We start from the raw sequence: 21,937 nt of genomic DNA, 5'->3' as shown, positions 1-21,937 counted from the left end.
GTGGTGGCTCATACCTGTAATCTCAGCACTTTGGGAGGCCGAGGCGGGTGGATTACCTGAGGTCAGGAGTTTGAGACCAGCCTGACCAACATGGTGAAACCCCATCTCTAATAAAAATACAAAATTAGCTAGGCATGGTGGCACATGCCTGTAATCCCAGGTACTCGGGAGACTGAGGTAGGAGAATCACTTGAGCCTGGGAGGTGGGGGTTGCAGTGAGCCGAGATAGCGCCATTGCACTCCAGCCTGGGCAACGAGAGAAATTCCGTTTCAAAAAAAAAAAAAAAAAAACGGTATCAGTGTTCATACTCAGCTAAAACCCATTCTCCTTGGGAAAATGGGAAAAGGGCCCCTGAGATATTATGGCAAACCGCCCCTTGGTGTGGGGGCACTCAGGCTCACCAACGAGGTCTAACACCCCTCACTTTCTTGTTAGTACACAATCCACTGATGACATGGAAGACCAAGCCAGTGATAATTTTCCTTAGATAATCTGTGAACTGAAAGAAAAAAACCCCCTAGCTGGGCGCTGTGGCTCACGCCTGTAATCCCAACACTTTGGGAAGTGGAGATGGGTGGATCACCTGAGGGCAGGAGTTCGAGACCAGCCTGGCCAACATGGCAAAACCCTGTCTCTATTAAAAATACAAAAAAAAAATTGGCCAGGCATGGTGGCAAGCGCCTGCAGTCCCAGTTACTTGGGAGACTGAGGCAGGAGAATCGCTTGAGCCCAGGAGGCGGAGGCTGCAGTGAGCTGAGATCGCACTGATGCATTCCAGCCTGGGCAACAGAGCAAGACTGTCTCAAAAAAAAAAAAAAGGAAAGAAAGAAGGAAAAAAAGAAGGAAGGAAGGAAGGAGGGAAAGGAAGGAAGGAAAGAAGGAAGGAAGGAAGGAAGGAAGGAAGGAAGGAAGGAAGGAAGGAAGGAAGGAGGGAAAGGAAGGAAGGAAAGAAGGAAGGAAGGAAGGAAGGAAGGGAGGGAGGGAGGGAGGGAGGGAGGGAGGGAGGGAAAAGAGAAAGAAAAAGATTCCCTAATCAAAAGGGAGAGATTTTGCAAACTGTACTTTATTTTACACTTTAAGAGCTACAGATTGGAAAAACACGAGTCCAGAATAGCAACCCTCAGTTGTTAGAAGGCCAGTGGGTTTTCCAGGCCACTTGTTTCCCTCCCCCTCCCTCTCCCCCTCCCTTTCCTCCTCCTCCTCCCAGAGTCTTATCCCTCAGTCTCTTCACACCTCATTACTAGAGGAGAGGGCAGGGGCAGAAAAAGAGAGAGGAACTAAAGAGCAAACTCTCAATATGCCAAAAACTTGTTATTAATAAAAAGGTTCAATGTACAGAACCGATTGGCTCCCAGGTGAGGACTGGAACCAGAGCTCTGAGAGTGAAATGCAGACTTAACAAAACCTTCTCTTTTAACCACATGTTATGGGTTATTAACTCTTTGGGTGACATATTTTCCATCATCACCAGGCACCAGCAAAGCTTTTCTAGAAGATACTGGCAGGCTGCGGAGAAGGGAGTCAGACAAGGGGCTTCTCCCAGCTGGTCCCTCTGTCTCCCTTCCAGGGACCCAAACATCTCCTAGCACAAGCATCCCAGGGAGCTGCCATGTGGGAGCGTGGGAAACGGCTCACTCTCTTGAGCCGCCAGAAGTTGGCAGTGAGCAGCTGCTGGTGGGAAGTGATCACAGGGAGGCCACATCCAGACAATTTAGTTTTACAAAGCTGTTTTCCAGTGAAATTTAAATCAGTCCAGGCCGGGCGTAGTGGCTCATGCCTGTAATCCAAGCACTTTGGGAGGCCGAGGTGGGCAGATCGCGAGGTCAGGAGATGGAGACTCTCCTGGCTAACATGGTGAAACCCCATCTCTACTAAAAATATAAAAAATTAGCCGGGCGAGGTGGCGGGCGCTTGTAGTCCCGGCTACTCGGGAGGCTGAGGCAGGAAAATGGCGTGAACCCGGGAGGTGGAGCTTGCAGTGAGCCGAGATCACGCCACTGCACTCCAGCCTGGGTGACAGAGCGAAGCTCCGTCTCAAAAAAAAAAAAAAAAAAGAAAGAAATTTAAATCAGTCCAATAATTTTGAAAACACTCTCAGTGTCTTCTAGGCATGGGAATATTTCTGTTTTCACAAGGAGTGTTTTAAGAGTCAGGTTTTTAGACAAATGTCTTGCAGCACTGCAAATGCTTTGGACAATGGTCGTGTAACCCTCATTAGTATTTGCATTGGAAAATTATTTTTCAGCTGGTTTTACTGAACATTCAGCTCAATCGTCTGTGATAATGAAGAAAGATGACTTCAAAGATAAATATAACATGCAGAATGTCCAGAAGTTTCACTGAATTCTTAGCTTTAACCTTCTACCCTGTAAACTTCTTTTTCCTGGAAGTAACAGTTAATAGCAAAGTTGATGAACAATATTCCCGTCTACTTGGGTGCAAGTCTCATTTTGCAAAGTCTGTCAAATGCGTGATGCTCCTATCAGCCTTGTTCCTTTTCTCCATCTTTTGAAAGTAACATTGGGCAACTCAACAGCAGGAGGGCAGGGAGCAAAAAGGGAAGGGACACAGGCACTCAGGCGGAAGGAGGCACAGACTCCAGCACAATCCCCAAGGGGACTGGGCTGGGGAGTCCTCAGGCCCGTGCGGCCACTGATGCCCAGGCCATCACCAACATTCGCTCAGTTGGTGAAGCCAGGGAACCTGGAAGTGGGTCCTGGTTCCTTCCGCTTTCTCACCACTCACGCTGCATGTCCTATCTCCAACTACAGCAGGTCCTCAAATAACTTCATTGCATTCAACCTTGTTTTGTTATAACATTGATGAGAAAAAAAAAAAAAAATCTATTCCCGGCTGGAGCCACCATCTGTGTGTCCGTGTTCTCCCCATGTCTGCGTAGGTTTTCTCTGGGTACTCTGGCTTCCTTCCCCATCCCAAAGCTATGCCAAAGCTGGGTGAACTGGCGCGTCTAAACTGTCTGATGGTGAATGAGTGTGGGTGTGTGGGAGCCCTCTTGCGATAGGACAGCATCCTGTCCAGGGTGGCTCCTGCCTGGCACACTGAGCTGCTGGGATGGGCTCCGGCCACCCTCCACTCTGAACTGGAATAAGCAGCTGGAAAATGAATGAATGAATACAAATTATCACAGAATGAAAATGCATCAAGTACGAATAATCACCCAAATGCACACCAATAAATTATGCTGTACAAAAGCACTCAGCAAGCTGTCGGATTTGTGATTGTTTGTTTTTGAACTTCATGGATCAGAAGTGCTGACAATGTTGCTTTGCAAACATTTCTTCCTTGTCTGATCCCACTACCACCATGACCTCCATTATTCACTGATTCATCAAAAATTGGGTAAATAATATCTTGGTTGTTTTTATTCATCTTAAATGTATGTATAGCTCACATTTATTTATTTCAATGTTTAATACTAGAAGTGTTTTGGGCTTTATGGGAATTTTGGTGATGTGTTCCTGACCAGAAATAAGCCATAGGAACTTAAATGTTGTTTCTGTCAATTACCCTACAGTCAAATCGGTTTAGTTATGCATTTTTAGCTTAAAGCCACAGTATCCAAGAACCTATCCACAATGGTAAGTGAGAAGTTACTGTATATGGCACTTTCTCCATCTCAGCTACCACCAGCACGCCCCCGCCCAACCCCACCACCTCCTTAGTCACATGACTGGCCCTTCTTATCCTTATTCCTCAGCTGAAATAGTGCCTTCTCAGAGCTTCCTGGCATCCCCTCCAGTGGAAGCTCCTTCCACTCACTCCTTTCTCCCTTCCCTCACACCCCCAGCCCCTGATATGTCTTCTTCCTGCCTATTGGTAGGTTCCGGCTGTTCTCCCCACTATGTGGTCATTTCTTCAGGGTCAGGCACTCTATTTGTCTTGGTCACCACGGTAGTTCCAGAGCTTACACATGGTCTGATATATACGAGTCTCCCCACTTCTTGACTTCCTCCAACATAGGGGACAGGTAGGTTCAAAGCAGGATAAGACCTGTGTACCCAGGTTATTTTAGAAATAAGGCCTGAGGGTGAGCTCAGTTGTAGGTGATATGAAGGGTCAGAGAACTATGCATTACTGCCGTTCTTGCCACTGGAGTAAAATGCCAATTACTAAAATAAAAAGTGCACAACTTGAATTCAGTCATGTCTCCAGATCTAAACGCCAGTTTACAGGAAATATAGGAGACAGAAGAACATGCTAATGGACACAATGGGATGCAATCAGCAAAATCCAGAATATAAAGCACTAAAATGGAGAAATACCTAGTTTCTTGAAAAATAAATTTTAAAGAAAAAAAAAAGAGCTGGGGATTGGGGGAGGACCTGTAGATTTTAAAAGTTCTAAGAGATAGCTAGGCAAGGTGACTTGCTCCTATAATCCCAGTATTTTGGGAGGTGAAGGCGGGCAGATCACCTGTGGTCAGGAGTTGGAGAGCAGCCTGGCCAACATGGTGAAACCCCGTCTCTACTAAAAATACAAAAATTAGCTGGGCATGGTAGCAGGTGCCTGTAATCCCAGCTACTTAGGAAGCTGAGGCAGGAGAATCACTTGAACCTGGGAGGCGGAGGTTGCAGTGAGCCAAGACCATGTCATTGCACTCCAGTCTGGGCTACAAGAGCAAAACCTCATCTCAAAACAAAAGTCCTAAGAGACACATCTACCAAATGCAATATGTAGGCTTTGTCTGGGCCCTGATTTAAACCAATCAACTGAAAAGCAAAATAAAACATTTCATGAAACCATTTGCACAATATTAGACAATATTTGCACCATTAGACAATATTAAGGAATTATTATCATTTCTTAAAGTATGATCATGATTTTACTATTTTGTTTTTTTAAAGAATCTTCTTTTTTTGAGACAATCTCACTCTGTCACCCAGGCTGGAGTGCAGTGGTGCAGTCTCGGCTCACTGCAACCTCCACCTCCTAGGTTCAAGCGATTCTTCTGCCTCAGCCTCCCAAGTAGCTGGGATTACAGGTGTGTGTCACCACACCTGGCTAATTTGTCTATTTTTAGTGGAGACAGTGTTTCACCATGTTGGCCAGGCTAGTCTGGAACTCCTGAGCTCAAGCGATCCACCCACCTTGGCCTCCCAAAGTGCTGGGATTATAGGTATGAGCCACTGGGCTCGGCCTAAAGAGTCTTTTCTTTTGAGGTACATTCTGAAACATTTACAGAAAGATAAAATATTTGGAATTTGCTTAAAAATAATTCAGTTTGGGATGGGGAGGGAACGTTAGGAATAAGTGAGGACATCAATGAAAGAAGATTAGTCTCAAATTGCTACTTGTTGGAGCTGGTAATGAATACAGGGGAGTTCATTATATTTTTTAGTATATTTGAAATTTTTCATAATAAAAGTTTATTTTTAAAAACCATATAACAGGCCTGGTGCAGTGGCTAACCACACCTGTAATTCTAGCTACTGGGAAGGCTGAGGCATGAGAATCACTTGAATCCAGGGGGTGGAGGTTGCAATGAGTCAAGATCACGCCACTGCACTCCAGCCTGGGTAACAGAGTGAGACTCCATCTCAAAAAACAAAAATAGAGTAAAAAATTAAAAAAAAAAAAACATATAACAAACCTGATTGATCTGAAATTCAGCAAAGAAGGGCAAATGGTTCTAATAGATAAGCCAAGACTAACATTCTCTGTCAGTGGGGCCTGTGGCTCATTGTCCTTGTTTTTGTTTGGTTTTGTTTTTCCAGGTTTATTGAAGTATAACTGACAAACAAATGTGTATAAGTTTAGAGTGTACAACGTGATTTGATACAGGTATATGTTGTGAAATGAATACCACAATCAAGTTGGCTAGCAAAGCTATCACAGATAGCCGTGATAGATCAACAGGACAGAACTGAGAGCCCAGAGGTGAACCCACATATTTACAGTCAACTAGCATTTGACAAGGTCACCAGGAACACACAATGAGAAAAGGCAGTCTCTCCAATAAACAGTGCTGGGAAAATTGGATATCCTCCTGCAAAAGAATGAAAATGGACCCCTATTTTATAGCACTCACAGAAATTAACCCACAGTGGATTGGAGAATTAAATGTAAGACCTGAAACTATAAAACTCCTGGAAGAAAACATTAAGGAAAAAGCCCCTTGATATTGATCTTGACAATAACATTTTGGACATGACACCAAAAGCACAAGCAACAAAGCTAAAATGAAGAAGCGGGACTCCTTCACTGTCCTTTTTGTGTCGGTGAAGATCCACTTTATTATTTTATTTGTACTGATGCATCATATTTGTACATATTTATGGGGTGCATGTGGAGTATATATTGTGATACATGCATACAATGTGTAATGATCAAATCAGGATAATTAGGAAATTAACCACCCCAAACATTTATCATTTCTTTGCATTGGGAACATTTCAAAGCTTCCTTTCTAGCCATTTTGAAATATACAATATTTGTTAACTGTAGTCACTCTACTATGCTATCAAACACTAGAACTTACTCCTTCTATTGAACTGGATGTTTGTACCCATTAACCAACCTCTTTTCATCCCCTACCCTACCCTTCCCAGCATCTGGTAACCATCATTCCACTCTCTACCTCCATCCCTCATGATCTTTGAATTTCTTCCTTCCCCAGACATTCCTACCACTGCCACTCCCCTCCCAGGGACACAGGAGTGTTAGTTGCACTGGGCACATTAGACCACATTAATGAGCAGAAGATGGTGCTGGTGAAAGCAGATTTTGTCATTAAAACTAATCAAAAGTTACAGAGCCTGAGGGACCCCATACAGTGCCCTGAGTCCAGAAAAAAGAAATTATGAAACCTAAGTATTACACAGCAGTCACCAGTATTACCTTCTGTTCACTACATTTGTACTAGTTTAAAAAGTACACCAGGCCGGGCACAGTGGCTCATGCTTATAATCCCAGCACTTTGGGAGGCCAAGGCAGGTGGATCACCTGAGGTCAGGAGTTTGAGACCAGCCTGACCAATATAGTGAAATCTCATCTCTACTAAAAATACAAAAATTAGCCAGGCGTGGTGGTGGGCACCTGTAATCTCAGCTACTCTGGAGGCTGAGGCAGGAGAATCGCTTGAACCCGGGAGGCAGAGGTTGCAGTGAGCTGAGATTGCACCACTGCACTCCAGCCTGGGTGACAGAGAAAGACTCTGTCTCAAAAAAGTACATGGATTATGAGACCACGATTTAGTTTTTATGAATGTTGGTGAGTAAAAGGCTAGAGGAGAAATGTGCCAGAAAAAAAATTTTAGATTGCTTTTGATTCTCCAAACTCTCCATGGTGTCTCTCCTAGTTAACACTACATGCTTTTGGATCTACGATTCCCTCCTTCTTGAAAACCTCCTCAGCTGAGTGTGGTGGCTCACGCTTGTAATCCCAGCACTTTGGGAGGCTGAGGTGGGCGGATCACCTGAGGTCGGGAGTTTGAGCCCAGCCTGACCAACATGGTGAAACCCTGTCTCTACTAAAAATACAAAAATTAGCCATGCGTGATCATGCACACCAGTAATCCCAGCTACTCGGGAGGCTGAAGGTGCAATGAGCTGAAATCTCGCCACTGCACTCCAGCCTGGGCAACAGAGTAAGACAGAAGGAAAGAAAGAAAGGAAAGAAGGAAAGAAAGGGGAGGGGAGGGGAGGGGAGGGGAGGGGAGGGGAGGGGAGGGAAGGGAAGGGAAGGGAAGGGAAGGGAAGGGAAGGGAAGGGAAGGGAAGGGAAGGGAAGGGAAGGGAAGGGAAGGGAAAAGCCTTCTTGATAATCCTCAGCTCATGTGCTTGGCAAAGTCTCATTTTCCCTTGTGAAGGCTTTCTGACCTCCCAACCAGGGTTTATCACATGTTTCTTTCTGTCTGCCTCTCTAAGTTTGCACTTGGCATCTTAGACCCCTGACTCCCAATGGCAGCAGCACATTCCTTGCTATATTGATCATATTGCAAAACCCTCATGGGGTGAATGCATTTCTGAGAAAGCCCGTCTGAGTCACTGAGAGTGCTGCTGATAATAATAATGTAATACTATCATCTTAAGGTAACTTAAGGTAACCAAATATTGCCGAGGTGAAGCTCTTTGTGAATTTGCATTAAGGAGTAAAAACTTCTTTACTGAAAAACAGCTATTTCCAACATGTTGAGCAATGTAAATATTTCCCTGAAATACTGCTTACAATATCAGTTCACACTGGGAAAAAGTTCCTTTAGCAAAGTTAAACTTCAGCTCACTATGCGGCTAGTAAAACTAATGCCCCTTTACAGAACCATGTCTTCCCACTCACCCCAAAAAACACAGAAAACAATACAACTTTTCATCCAGCTGCCCTAGGGCAGAGCATGTCAATTAGATCACAAAAAACCCAGGGTGAAAATGCCAAGCACCACATGGGTAACAGCTGGAACCACTTATGTACAATTGTTTCAACCCAACTGACAAGAAGGGGATGGACAGAGCACCTAACTTATAATGGGAGGGCGTTTGCCATCTTAGAAAGCATTTCCTGTCTCATTTCTTCTTTCATGTGAACTTTCAGACAGTAAGAATCACTGGAGAAAGTCTATATGCAGATGCTCAAAAAATTTATAATTTATGTTAGATTTCTTATGTCCAAATACACCCTGAAAAAGTGAAACAACAGCCATTTTGTGGGGGCTTAAATGAGCCTAGTAACAGTCCCCAGGGCAGAAAGCGGCCTGCAATAGTTTGGGGGGAGCCTTCTCCAAAACGTGTGTTTAGAGAATACTTGAGGTAGAAACAAATAAGAAAAAAACACCGTCCTTTTACAAATGCAAATCGCTGTACTGAGAAGACAGTGAAACTTGCAAAAGCAAACTCCATGGGTGGGAGGCAACGGGAACTTAAAATAATTTAACATAAAGAGTGGAAACTAGCAAACATTGGCTGTCACCTAATGTTGAGGTCCTTTACTAAGGCTCTTTTTATCTTTTAAATATCATACAACAGGCATTTAGTACAATCATCCCTGTTTTCACATACTTGAAACAGACAAGGAAATGACAAGAGATTTTAATTTAGCTTTAATGTCACACAGCCAGCAAGTGATGGAACCAAGATCGGAACCCACATCTGCTGGAGTCCATAACCCATGTTCTTTCTGTTACACTTGGCTGCCTAGTTTAGACACAGTGGGGGCAAAAGTCATGCAAGTTGCAATGTTTTTTGGGATGGCTTCAAAGTTAGTGACTGGGCAGCTACGAAAAGCTGGAAAACAAAATGAATCCAAAAAAACGTAAAACACAAAAAGGAAGTCCAGAAAATAGGCAAATCCGGGACACAATCAAAGTGGAGACTGATTAATTTCAGCCTAGAGCCCACAAGTGGACCTGGAGCCTAATCCATTTGCAAGGCACTTTACAGTTTACAAAGCATTTTTACTGTAGTTATCTCATTAAACCTAGTAAAGATTAATATCATTTTCACTCTTTGAGAAAAAGTGAGTTTCAGTTTATGTAACTTGCCTAAGATCAAACACTATAAGTGCCAGAACAAAATTCCAAGTACAAATTGCAAGTGATTCCCATTAACTCCACAGAAGAAATGACTCTGGCATGAAACAGAAATAGAAGCAAAAGGATTAGTAAATAAAGCTGAGGAACAATCTAAGGGTTACCAGAAAGGGGTCCCGATCCAGACCCTCAGAAAGGGTTCTTGGATCTTACACAAGAAAGAATTCAGGGCAAGTCCATAAAGTGAAAGCAAGTTTATTAAGAAAGTAAAGGAATAAAGAACAGCAGCTGGGTGCCATGGCTCACGCCAGTAATCCCAGCACTCTGGGAGGCCGAGGCGAGCAGATCACAAGGCCCAAGAGATCGAGACCATCCTGGCCAACATGGTGAAACCCCGTCTCTACTAAAAATACAAAAATTAGCTGGGCGAGGTGGCGGGTGCCTGTAGTCCCAGCTACTCAGGAGGCTGAGGTAGGAGAATGGTGTGAACCTGGGAGGTGGAGGTTGCAGAGAGCTGAGATCGTCCCCCTGCACTCCAGCCTGGGCGACAGAGTGAGACTCAGTCTCAAAAAAAAAAAAAGAATTGTTACGCCATAGACAGAGCGGCCCCACGGGCTGCTAGTAGCCCGTTTTTATGGCTATTTCTTGATGATATGCTAAACAGGGGGTGGATTATTCATACCTCCCTTTTTAGACCATATAGGGTAGCTTCCTGATATTGCCACGGCATTTGTAAACTGTCATGACGATGGTGGGAGTGTAGCAGTGAGGACGACCAGAGGTCACTCTCATTGCTATCTTGGTTTTGATAGATTTTGGCGGGCTTCTTTACTGCAACCTGTCTTATCAGGAAGGTCTTCATGACCTGTATCTTGTGATGACCTCCTACCTCATCCTTTGACTTAGAATGCCTTAACCATCAGGGAATGCAGTCCAATAGGTCTCATCCTCATTTTACCCAGCCCCTGTTCAAGATGGAGTTGCTCTTGTTCACATGCCTCTGACATAAGAGTAATAGAGATGAGTCAACATTTTCAGCTTAATCCAGTGAATGTCCAAGTGACTTTGGATCAGTTACCCCTCTCTTCTGCAGAAAATTTCTACCTGAGATTACTTTCCAACATTTAAAAATGATTGGGGCTTGTCCAATGGTAGTGGGTTATCAGAACTCATTAGTATTAGTATCCTTAAAGTTGATATACAACCCCCCAGGCTAAATTTGACTGGGAAAAAAAAAAATTGTTGGGTTCTTTAAATTTTAACTACTCGTTTGTCTATCAAAGAAGTAGCCCTTGAGGATGCCACACCAAGGGCCTTGGGGTGTGAGACCCCCAATCTCTGGGGAGACACATGTTTCTCCTTAACAACCTGAATATAGATATCAGAAGTTTACCTGTGGCAACTGGAGCCTAGTACTGTATCACACAAATTCCTTAACTTAAACATAAAAAATTACAGGAAAAGAGTTAAGTATTTATCTGTCTTTCCAGAAGGAACAGTATATCAGTGTTACCCAAAAGTCACGGTTGATGAGGAAAACCTCTTTACAGAATATGCCAGCTAATAAATGCAGAAAGAATAACAGAAACAAGCAACCAGCAAAACAAAATAAAACAGCATCCTGCAACCTTTAATTTAATTACTGTTTCAGGCAAAGGTCATCAATGGATGCTAAAACTATTAGGTGAAAGGTTGGTGGGCAAGGAAATAGATGATAAGGCCAAAGTGAGTGTCACCCCATAACTCAGTTGCTGCTCATGTGGGGAAAAATATAACTTGACAGGCATGATCTCACTGTAATCTTAACACCAGGTATTAATCTTAGCATGGCAAGCCAAGCAATAATCAGACATCACTTGCCTGCTGTTACCCAATGTGAAAAATACAGCTTCATTTATGAAGGATTCTTCTCTCTCTCTCTTTTTTCTTTTCTTTTCTTTCTTTTTTTTTTTTTTTTTTTTTTTTGAGACAGAGTCTCAGTCTCACTCTGTCACCCAGGCTGGAGTGCAGTGGCATGATCTCAGCTCACTGCAACTTCTGCCTCCCAGGTTCAAGAGATTCTCCTGCTTCAGCCTCCTGAGTAGCTGAGGTTACAGGTGCGTGGCACCATACCTAGCTGATTTTTGTATTTTTAGTAGAGATGGGGTTCCACCCTGTTGACCAGGCTGGTCTCATTTATGAAGTATTTTTGTTGAAAGATGCCCTACTCAACCATTAAAAAAAAAAAAAAACTTTTTTAAATGACCAAAGGATTTGAACAGGCATTTCTCCAAAGAAGATACACAAATGGCCAATGAGTGCATGAAAAGATTCTCGACATCATTAGCCATCAGAGAAATGCAAATCAGATTCACAACACAGCACTTCACACCCACTGGGATGGCTATAAATCAAAAAGTCAGAAATAAGAAATGTTGGTGAGGATGTCGAGAAATCAGAACCCTCATATATTTTTGGTGGGAATGTCAGATGGTGCTGTCACTTTGGAAAACACTTCGACGGTTCCTTAAAATATTAAACACAGAGTTACCATATGACCCAGGAATTCCAGTCCTAGGTATGTACCCAAGAGAAACGAAATCTACACATTTGCATGCATACCTCTTCTGGAAATGCAGTTTGTCTCAAAGATACCTTTTTACGGCCGATTTGTCTTAATCAGACTGAAACAAAGTCCTCACTTGCATTTGGTCAACAAGTCTCTGAAGTCTCCTTTAACCCACACCAGGTCTCCTCCTTCTTCCCCACCATGCCATTTATTTGTTGAAGAAAATGTTGAAGAAAATGATAATCTTTTAAAGTTAAATCGTGTCAGCCATCTACTTAGAAATCTCTAATGGCCGGGCACGGTGGCTCATGCCTGTAATTCCAACACTGGAAGGCCGAGGTGGGCGGATCACTTGAGGTCAGGAGTTCAAGACCAGCCTGACCAACATGCCCTGTCTCTACTAAAAATACAAAATTAGTCGGGCGTGGTGACACATGCTTGTAATCACAGCTACTCAGGAGGCTGAGGCAGGAGAATCTCTTCTTGAACCTGGGAGGCGGAGGTTGTGGTGAGCTGAGATCGCGCCATTGCACTCTAGCCTGGGCAATAAGAGCGAAACGCCATCTCAGAAAAAAAAAAAAAAGAAAGAAAGAAATGTCTAATGGCTCCTCATTGCTTCATAGAATAAAATTTTTAAAATCCTAACAGGCTTTCATTCATTCATTCATTCAACAGATCATAACAGAGCACTCACTATATTCCACGGGCACGATCCTTAGTACCCAGCAGATGGTGGTGAACATGGTGGGCATGCACTCATGGGGCTCAGACTCTAACGGGGGAGACCGGCAACAAACAAATGAAATGTTAAAGAATCAGCCAGGCTGAGGTGGGAGGATCACTTGGGCCCAGAAGTTTGAGACCAGCCTGGGTAACATAGTGAGGCTCTATCTCAAAAACACAAAAAGCAAACAAACTAATGTTAGGTGATTAGACATGCTATGAGGGGAAGGAGACAGCGAGGGGGTGGATGGGGAAGGGCGCCCTGAAGAGCCTGCATGTGAGCAGAGGCCTGACCACAGGAGGGCGCAGCCCCAGGGAGCTGGGGGCGGGTGTCCCCGGCAGAAAGGAGAGGAGAGGTGCCCTGACCCGGATGGGATGAGCTGGCCATGGTCAAGGAAGAGAAAGAAGGCCAGGGTGGCTGCAGCCTGGCACATGAGGCGGACATGGGAAGCCATGTGGGCGGAGCGACCAGCGAGGCTGGGCCACTTGAGGCTTTGCGGACCATGCAGCGTGAGGAGTTTGGATTTCATTAAGCACAAAGGAAACCCTTAGAGGGCTTTAGGCTGGGAGTGGCAAGGTCTGAGTTACCAAGTGCTACGGGATCCACCCCTGTTGAGCTCTCCAAGTTCATCTGACGCCACTGTCTTGCGCTCCCATCCACTTTTCCATTCCTAGGACACACCAAGCTCCTGTTCCTTTCAAGGGACAGGGTCTCACATGTGGTCATGCTTCCTCCTCCTCCTCCTTGGAACCATCCTCCTGCCTCCTCCCCTTTCCTCATAGTGAAACTCCACTCACCCCCTGATCTCAGCTCTCCTGGGGGAGGCTCACCTATCTCTCCAATCAGTTCAGCTTTCACCCCAATATATCCCCGCCCTGAACTCATCACAATGTAGGCGTAATCATTGATTTAATGTCTGTCTTCATCACTAGACCTTACACTCTATGAGGGCAGTGGCAACACTGGTGGTGTTTTCAATCTCTATCCCCAAAGCCTAGCACTGTTAGGCAAGAAGTTGAACATCTGTGGAATGAATATATGACAGATGTTAACACTGCACTGCAATTTACAAAAAATAATACCCAATGTCCTGAAAAAATTAATGTACTCAGTCAATCAAAAAAATATTAGAGGCCAGGCTCGGTGGCTCATGCCTGTAACCCCAGCACTTTGGGAGGCCAAGGCAGGCAGATCACCTGGGGTCAGAAGTTCGAGACCAGCCTGGCCAACTTGGCAAAACCCCATCCCTACTAAAAACACAAAAATTAGGGTATGGTGGCAGACGCCTGTAGTCCCAGTTACTCAGGAGGCTGAGGCAGGAGAATCGCTTGAACCTGAGAGGCGGAGGTTGCTGTGAGCAGAGATTGCGCCACAGCACTCCAGCCTGTGCGACAGAGTGAGACTCCATCTCAAATTAAAATAAAATAAAATAAAATAAAATAAAATATTAGAGATCCAAGATAAATTGGACTTTAGAGATGAGGGTATTGAGCACTTGGAATGCAGCTAGTGTGACTGAAAGACTGAAATTTTCATAGTATTTAATTGTAATAAAAACAAATTTAGATATCTACATAGGGCTAGTGGCTACCATATTAGCCAAAATGGGCTTGGAGGATGAAAGACCTGTGGAGCAGAACAAAATCATCTCAAATACCCCATCAAGGTCACCCTAGATCAGCCCACTGCCAGCTGGATTGCAGACATGTGAGCAATAAATGCTTATTATTACATGCCACAGGTTTTTGAGGTTGGTTTCTTTTTTATTTTTTTTCATAGAGACAGGGTCTCACTATGTCACCCAGGCTGGTCTGGAACTCCTGGGCTCAAGCAGTCCTCCCACCTTGGCCTCCCAAAGTCTGGGATTATAGGCGTGAGCCACTGTGCCCAGCCAAGATTGTTTGTTACACAGCAAAAGCTAACTGATGCATTCTATCTTTTGACCCCCACATGCCTGTCCAGACAGAAACCTCCTATTCCAATAGAACTACCTGCTTTCATCAGATGATACTCATCATTTTCCCAAACTTCTTCCCATCCTCATGCATTTACTCCTGCAGTACATCTGGAATGGCCTCTCCATTTCCTGTCCACCTACTGCAATTGGACCTGTCTTCGAAATCTTAAATGTCACCTCCTCTGTGAAGTCTTCTCTTACTACTCTTGCTCACAGCAATCCCTCACATCCATTGCTACATGTTTTAGGCTTAATGCTTGAAAGTACTATGAGTCAGACACAGACTTGGGTTAGCATTCAAGCTTTGGCATTTGACTGGTCACATGCCCTTGGGTATATCACTAATTATTGATATTATTGTTGTTTCTTCATCTGAAGAAAGGGAGGAATGTTTTGAGGATTAAATCATATAAAACTAGCAAATCTCTCTAACATACAGAGGTATACCCAACCAATAACTGTTTTCTTTCTTAGTGGGTGTCTCTTACACTTTCCTAATGCCTACAATGGTGAAGACCATCCCTTCGTGCCTACACTTCCTATCAATTCACCTTCTTCCATCAATATGCAAAGAGTATCTGCACAGCTGTAGATAGGGGTGGACACTGCAGTGTGTCACCAGATCCCCCTTCAGCTCCTGGAAATGTAGCCCTCCACTGTCAGCTTTGAGGGTTACTTCCAGGGAGAAACCTGCCTTACCCCCGGGTGTATCTCCATCCAGGACAGCCCTTATCTAGTGATTCACTGACTCACTGATCCATGCAAGGGCACAGGGGCCCAGTCCCCTCAAGGCTTGAGACAACTCTGCAAGGCCATCCCAGCTCCAGAGCTCCCCCAGGGGCTGGCGGAGACCTTCACTGGGACTGCCTTGCAGTTGGGCTTCTCCTCTGCTCAATCCTTCCTCATTTCCCGCCCTTCCACAGGTGTGGACCCAAGGAGCACCCTAATGAAATAATCTGCCTCCCAATCTCCAGCGTAGTCAAAGTCAGCTTCCTGGGAACCCAACCTACAGGACAGATAGAAGATGCAAAGAGACCTCTGGGATCCTTTCTCATGGAAGCGCAGATCAAACCCAAATAGACAGGAAAGTCTTTGACAGGAATTGTTTTGTAAGAATAGATTTTCTAGGCCAGGCGCGGTGGCTCACGCCTGTAATCCTAGCACTTTGGGAGGCCGAGGTGGGCGGATCATGAGGTCAGGCGATCGAGACCATCCTGGCTAACACGGTGAAACCCCATCTCTACTAAAAATACAAAAAAATTAGCTGGGCCTGGTGGCAGGTGCCTGTAGTCCCAGCTACTCGGGAGGCTGAGGCAGGAGAATGGCATGAACCTGGGAGGCGGAGCTTGCAGTGAGCTGAGATCGCGCCACTGCACTCCAGCCTGGGCAACAGGGCGAGACTCCATCTCAAAAAAAAAAACAGATTTTCTAGACCTTTAGAATTTAGTGCGGTTAGTCTGATGTCACAGGTAAAGGAAGAGAGCAGGTCTCAATTTAACAAAAGGGTTCTTAGGCGGGCCTGTAATCCTAGCACTTTGGGAGGCCAAGGCGGGTGGATCACCTGGGGTCAGGAGTTCAAGACCAACCTGGCTACAGATGATGAAACCCCATCCCTACTAAAAATACAAAAATTAGCCGGGTGTGGTGGCTAGCGTCTGTAATCCCAGCTACTCGGGAGACTGAGGCACAAGAATCGCTTGAACCCGGGAGGCAAAGTTCGCAGCGAGCCACGATCAAGCCACTGTACTCCATCCTGGGCGACAGAGTAAGACTGTGTCTCAAAAGAAAACAAAAAAAGAGGTTCTTATTCAGTGGGTCTCTACATGAGAAAAACCATAAACTGGCCGGGCACGGTGGCTCATGCCTATAATCCCAGTACTTTAGGAGGCCAAGGTGGGCAGATCACCTGAGGTCAGGAGTTAAAGACTTAGCCTGGCCAACATGGTGAAATCCCATCTCTACTAAACAATACAAAAATTAGCCAGGCATGGTGGTGAGTGCCGTAATCCCAGCTACTCAGGAGGCTGAGGCAGGACAATCTCTTGAAACCAGGAGGTGCGAGTTGCAGTGAGCCAAGATTGAGCCACTGCACTCCAGTCCGGGCAACAGAGCGAGACTCTGTCTCAAAAAAAAAACAAAAACAAAAAACCAAAAACTGGTATTTAGCATTTCCTTTAATTATGAATGCAGGCAACAAAGCAGTCACTAATAGAAGTCACAGATCTTTTCGTATCATATCATAGTTGCTGCATGTGTCTTGGAATATTGCTATTGATCTTCAAAGTTCAGTCGTTACCTGAACTGCCCTTGGATCCACTGCTATACCTTGTTATTTAATGTTGTTAAAAGTAAGCATATAGGCCAGGTGTGGTGGCTCACGCCGTTATCCCAGCACTTGGGGAGGCCAAGGTGGGTGGATCACGAGGTCAGGAGTTCAAGACCAGCCTGGCCAACATGGTGAAACCCCATCTATATTGAAAATACAACAATTAGCCAGGCATGGTGGTGCGTACCTGTAGTCCCAGCTACTCAAGAGGCTGAGGCAAGAGAATCACTTGAACCTGGGAGGTGGAGGTTACAGTGAGCTGAGATCTCACACTGCACTCCAGCCTGGGCAACAGAGTGAGACTTCGTCTCAAAAACAAAAACAAAAAAAAAAAAAGGTAAGCATATATTGGGCCAGGAATGGTGGCTCACACCTGTAATCTCAGCACTTTGGGAGGCTGAGGCAGGCAGATCATCTGAGGTCAGGAGTTCAAGACTAGCCTGGCCCACATGGTGAAACCATGTCTCTACTTAAAATACAAAAATTAGCCAAGCATGGTGGTAGGCACCTGTAATCCCAGCTACTCAGGAGGCTGAGGCAGGAGAATCACTTGAACCCAGGAGATGGAGGGTGCAGTGAGCTGAGACTGTGCCACTGAACTACTCCAGCCTGGGGGATAGAGAAAGATTCTGTCTCAAAAAAAAAAAAAAAAAAAAATGCATATAAGCATATATAGTACATAAGAACATAAGATGTGTGTTTTTTAATATTTTGATCTGTATTTCAACGTAAGTGCCTTCCTTGGTCATCTTGTGGATTTTATTTTATGCATTTAAAACTTTATACTGCCCAGCGTGGTGGCACTCACCTGTGGTCCCAGCTACTCAGGAGACTGAGACCAGAGGACAGCTTGAGCCAAGGAGTTGGAGGCTGCAGTGACCCAAGATGGCGCCACTGCACCCAGCCTGGGCAACAGAGCAAGACCTCGTCTCTCTAAAAACTGAAATAAAAGCGTTATACTGAAAAGGGATCTACAGGCTTCATCAGTGTCCAAAGAGGCCAGGGCAGTCAACCAACAAGGGTGAGGGCTCTTTGTGGATCCAGACTTGAAGGGCTCATTCGTTTTAGGTAAAGCCTACAAGTTCCACGTGAGTGTTGTCTAAGGCGCAGTGTGCCCAGGCCAGACCGGGAGCACAGCCATTTCACGGGCAGGACAGGCTGCAGCCGCCGCGTTTGCAGTTCCAACCCCCTTCCCCCCCACCAACCCCCCGCACTTCTGGAATGCACACAAGCCTTATATGAAATCCACATGGTGCGCAGCGGAGGAAGGCAGCGGCACGAAAGGACTTCAACAAGTTGACAGCGCCCCCAGGCCCGGCCAGTCCCGGGGAGGCTCCAGGGAGCTGCAGGTCATCTGGCCCCGCTCCTCGTTTGGGGCCTCCGTGGTGACAATGCCTGGCCACAGGAAATTGGATCACTGGGAGCCCTGTGTTTCCCGCTCTGGACTCTGGACTCTGGACTCTGAAACGAGCCCAACTGGAAAGCAGCATCACTGCCAAGACACATCCGGAGTCCGCACACAAACACAGGAGGCTGCCGGCGAAACTCTCCCGCAGCCACAAGAGTCCCGGGGCCCGCGCGCAGGCTGCGACCCAGCTCCGGCTGTTGCCCTGCAGAGGCTCCGCGCGAGAACCTGGCTCTACCCGGGACCGGCCGGGTCCTAGCCCCGAAGGCACTGGACAACCGAGGGTCGTGGACTGACCTCCCTGCGGCGATGCAGCCCACAGCCGCCGGGGAGGAAGCTCCGCGGGGTACCGAGGTGCCGGGGTCACGGCCGGGGGCGCGCGGAGCCACCCAGACCCCCGCGACCGGCTCTTCGGATGACAGGGACCGGGTCGGGGAGACCTTCGTGGACCCTGCAGAGGCGGGAGACCCTGCGCCGTGCCCGGTGCCCTGGTGGCCAGTGGGTCCCGGTCCCCGCCTGCGACGCCCACGTCCGTCCGGCTCCACGGGCGCCCCCGGCCAGCCGCGCCCTGCAGCCCCTCGCCCGCCCTCCCGGGGCTCACTCACGTAGACTGAGTCGATGTCGGATCTGTCGTAGAAGCGGAGCGCCCCACTCAGCTCCAGGGCAGGGGAGACGAGGTCGTCCCCGTCCTCCAGCTCCAGGTCCCCCTGTCCGGGGCCGAAAGGGAAGAGCTCTTGGCGGCTCAGGCAGCCCCCAGGCCCCGCCAGCAGCAGCGGCAGCAGCAGCGCCCGCGTCCACGCAGCCCGGATCCGGCTGCTCGAGGCCAACATGTTCCCGAACTGCGGTCCCGCAAAACCCGGTCCCGCGGCCAGAGCAGAGGAAGGCGGGGATGTAACCGGACGCCCCTAGCAGCCCCCTCGCCTCCCGCCTCCCGGCGTTCCCACCCCGGGAAATAGGGGAGGGGAGGGGAGCGGAGGGGAAAGGGGAGGGCCCCGCCCCGTCCAGCGGGCGCGCCGCGGGGCAGCCCAATGGCCACGAGGGGGAGGGCGAGGGGCGAAGCGTAACCTCCCGCGGTGGGCGCCGGTGCCTGCGATTCTCGAAAGCAGCCCGGCTTCCACCGAACGGCGCCTCCGGGAGGGGGAGCAGAGCGCGGGACCCGCACCATGGTCCTCTGATTAGGGTTGGGTCGTGGAGAGCCCGCGACGTGGAAACGCTCCGGATTCGGGAACGGCGCCCACCCCATTGCCGCTCGGCTGCGTCCGGGTTCCAATTCGCTTGACCCTGGTAGGAAGACCGGGTGGGAGCTGGGAACGAGCCAAGGGACCGAGCCACCAGCACGTTCATGGGCTCATCCACCCATTCATTGAGCGATTTTTGAGTGCCTGATCCTGTGCCCCCTACTGTGGAGGTTCGCCAGGAAACGGGGTCCCCCCCCCTCCGAGGCAAAGTCACCAGTGTACAACACAAGCCAGTGTCAGGAGAGGGCCCCAAGTCATCAAGGACATTAGGGCTGGAAAAACTGGCAGGGAAAGCTGCAGGTAGGATGGCGGGAATCAACCCAGGTCCTCTGGAAGAAATGGGATGTCATCAGTAGGCAGAGAAGGGAGGGGGAGGACCGAGCCGGGTGGATTCAGGGCACCATCCCCCAGCAGAGGATCTGGGGAGGAACCGGTTGAAGTACAGCCTTGAATCACAACTCTAGGAATTTGAATTCGCTCTATCACTCGGAGAAGAAACTATTGAAAGTTCTTGACAAAGGGAGATAAGCGATTTAAGTGGTATCCTGAATAATCGGTTAATCGTTAATTAGGCACTAGGGTGAAGGTAGAGACAGGTAAGTTATTGGAGGACCAAGTCTAAAACATTGAAATGAAAGAAGGAGCAAAACCTGATTATAAGATCGGCATTGCAGAGGAGAAGAAACGAAGTTAAAATTGAGTTCAAGGTTGTGCACTCAGAGGACTGGAAAATCAGTACTGCCTTTTGACGTCAGGGAAGAGGATCTGGGACAGCTGGAGCTGGATATGTTTGATGTCACACCTATTAACTTGGAGGGGTCAACAGGACATCCCTGTTTCCTGTCAGCAGCTAAAATTAACGACCTTGAACCTAGTTTATAATAATTCTTCAGAAAACAGCAAATTCTGTATAAAATTTAGGGGGCGTGAGTTCTGAACCAGCAGACAGGAAGAAAAAGCAAAGGAAACATGCCTTCTAAGCAAAACGCTTTTGATCTCATGAGATCTTGTCTTTTTCTTTTGAATTCATTAGCCATCAGAGATAACATTTATTACCCATCAGAGACAAGGTGTGTTCTACAAATATTCATTCATTTTGCACTCACAGTAACCCTAGGAAACAGTAACCCTAGGAAACAGACCTGCCTTGTTTTACAGAGAAGGGGCATAGAGGCCCAGAGAGGTTAAGTCATATTGCTAAGGTCACACAGCTGGGAGCTGGTAAGTGACCCTAGGTGTCCCAGCTGCAAGGACCCCACTTATAGCCACTGCATTAAGTGCCATCTGTTTACTACCTTTTACTCCTGTTGTTGAAGAGTTACAAATGCAGCCTGCAGTCTGTTGTCAAATACGGTGCTTTTCCTTCAGTTCCCGCCCAACAATACAGCACTGTGAGTCCCCAGTCTGCTCCCCAGAAGCCCTTCTGACTCTGCTCTATGCCATCTGTGGTTCTGACTGTTTCTGGGCTTCTGAGCCCCAGCACTGCCTGTTCCAGCGCTGCAAGAGCTCTGTATGGAGATTCTTCTCTATGTTCACCCGCACGTGCCACCGGCCCCACAACTTCCCCATGCCCTGTGGTTGAGGGAAACCCTAAGCTCTGTCAGCCTTTTTTGGTCTGTGCCTCCAACACTCCTCCTTCGAAAACCCCCACCCCAGCCTCTGTCACACATCAGAGCTGTCTCTGAAGCTGTGGTCTGTGCCTGGAATGCTCTTACCCTTCTCACGAATTCTCTCCCTTTTTGGTACTCAGGCAGCTTCTGAAACTCCTATTGGTCCATCCGTGGGACTTTCCTCGGGGAATACAGGAGGAGAGCAGTTCTCTGCTTTGCTGGTTCAGCACAGCCTCCCGAGTCCAGCCTGGCTGAGGTCAGGGCTCCCCATTTACTAGCTGTATAAGCGTGGGCAGGTTTCTAAGCTTTAATATCCTTGTCGCTTGTATGGGATGTTCATAGTTAAAATCAAAGGATTGTCATGAGGATTAGATAAGGTGATTCATTAAATGCTCCTAGCTGGGCACAAAGTAAATATTCAGTTAATATCAAACCATCCTTATTACCTAAGGATGGTTCTCCAGGAAACGGGGTCCCACCCTCCGAGGCAAAGTCACCAGTGTACAACACAAGCCAGTGTCAGGTGAGGGCCCCAAGTCATCAAGGAATTTCTATACTAGAAATTCAAAATGCCAAGACCATTAAGGCACAATCCCTTCTTTGAGAAACTCACAATCTATTGGGGAGACAAACACAGCAATAACACAG

General features: G+C 47.0%; 1 protein-coding gene across 1 annotated transcript in view; it reads right to left on the bottom strand.

Annotated features, from left to right (window-relative positions):
* Window positions 1-19,284, bottom strand: part of NID1 (nidogen 1) — a 95,227-nt gene extending 75,943 nt beyond the window's left edge. The window contains exon 1 of the mRNA XM_005539724.4: window positions 19,047-19,284. Within this exon, the coding sequence (XP_005539781.3) occupies window positions 19,047-19,271 (225 nt within the window). The 5' untranslated portion in view covers window positions 19,272-19,284. The remainder of the gene's footprint in view (window positions 1-19,046) is intronic.
* Window positions 19,285-21,937: the final 2,653 nt, after the last annotated feature.

Source organism: Macaca fascicularis, chromosome 1, assembly GCF_037993035.2.
Source record: "Macaca fascicularis isolate 582-1 chromosome 1, T2T-MFA8v1.1".
In the NCBI taxonomy this organism is placed as follows: domain Eukaryota; kingdom Metazoa; phylum Chordata; class Mammalia; order Primates; family Cercopithecidae; genus Macaca; species Macaca fascicularis.
Note: the sequence above shows the minus strand (reverse complement) of the source record. Positions and strands in the feature narration are given on the sequence as shown.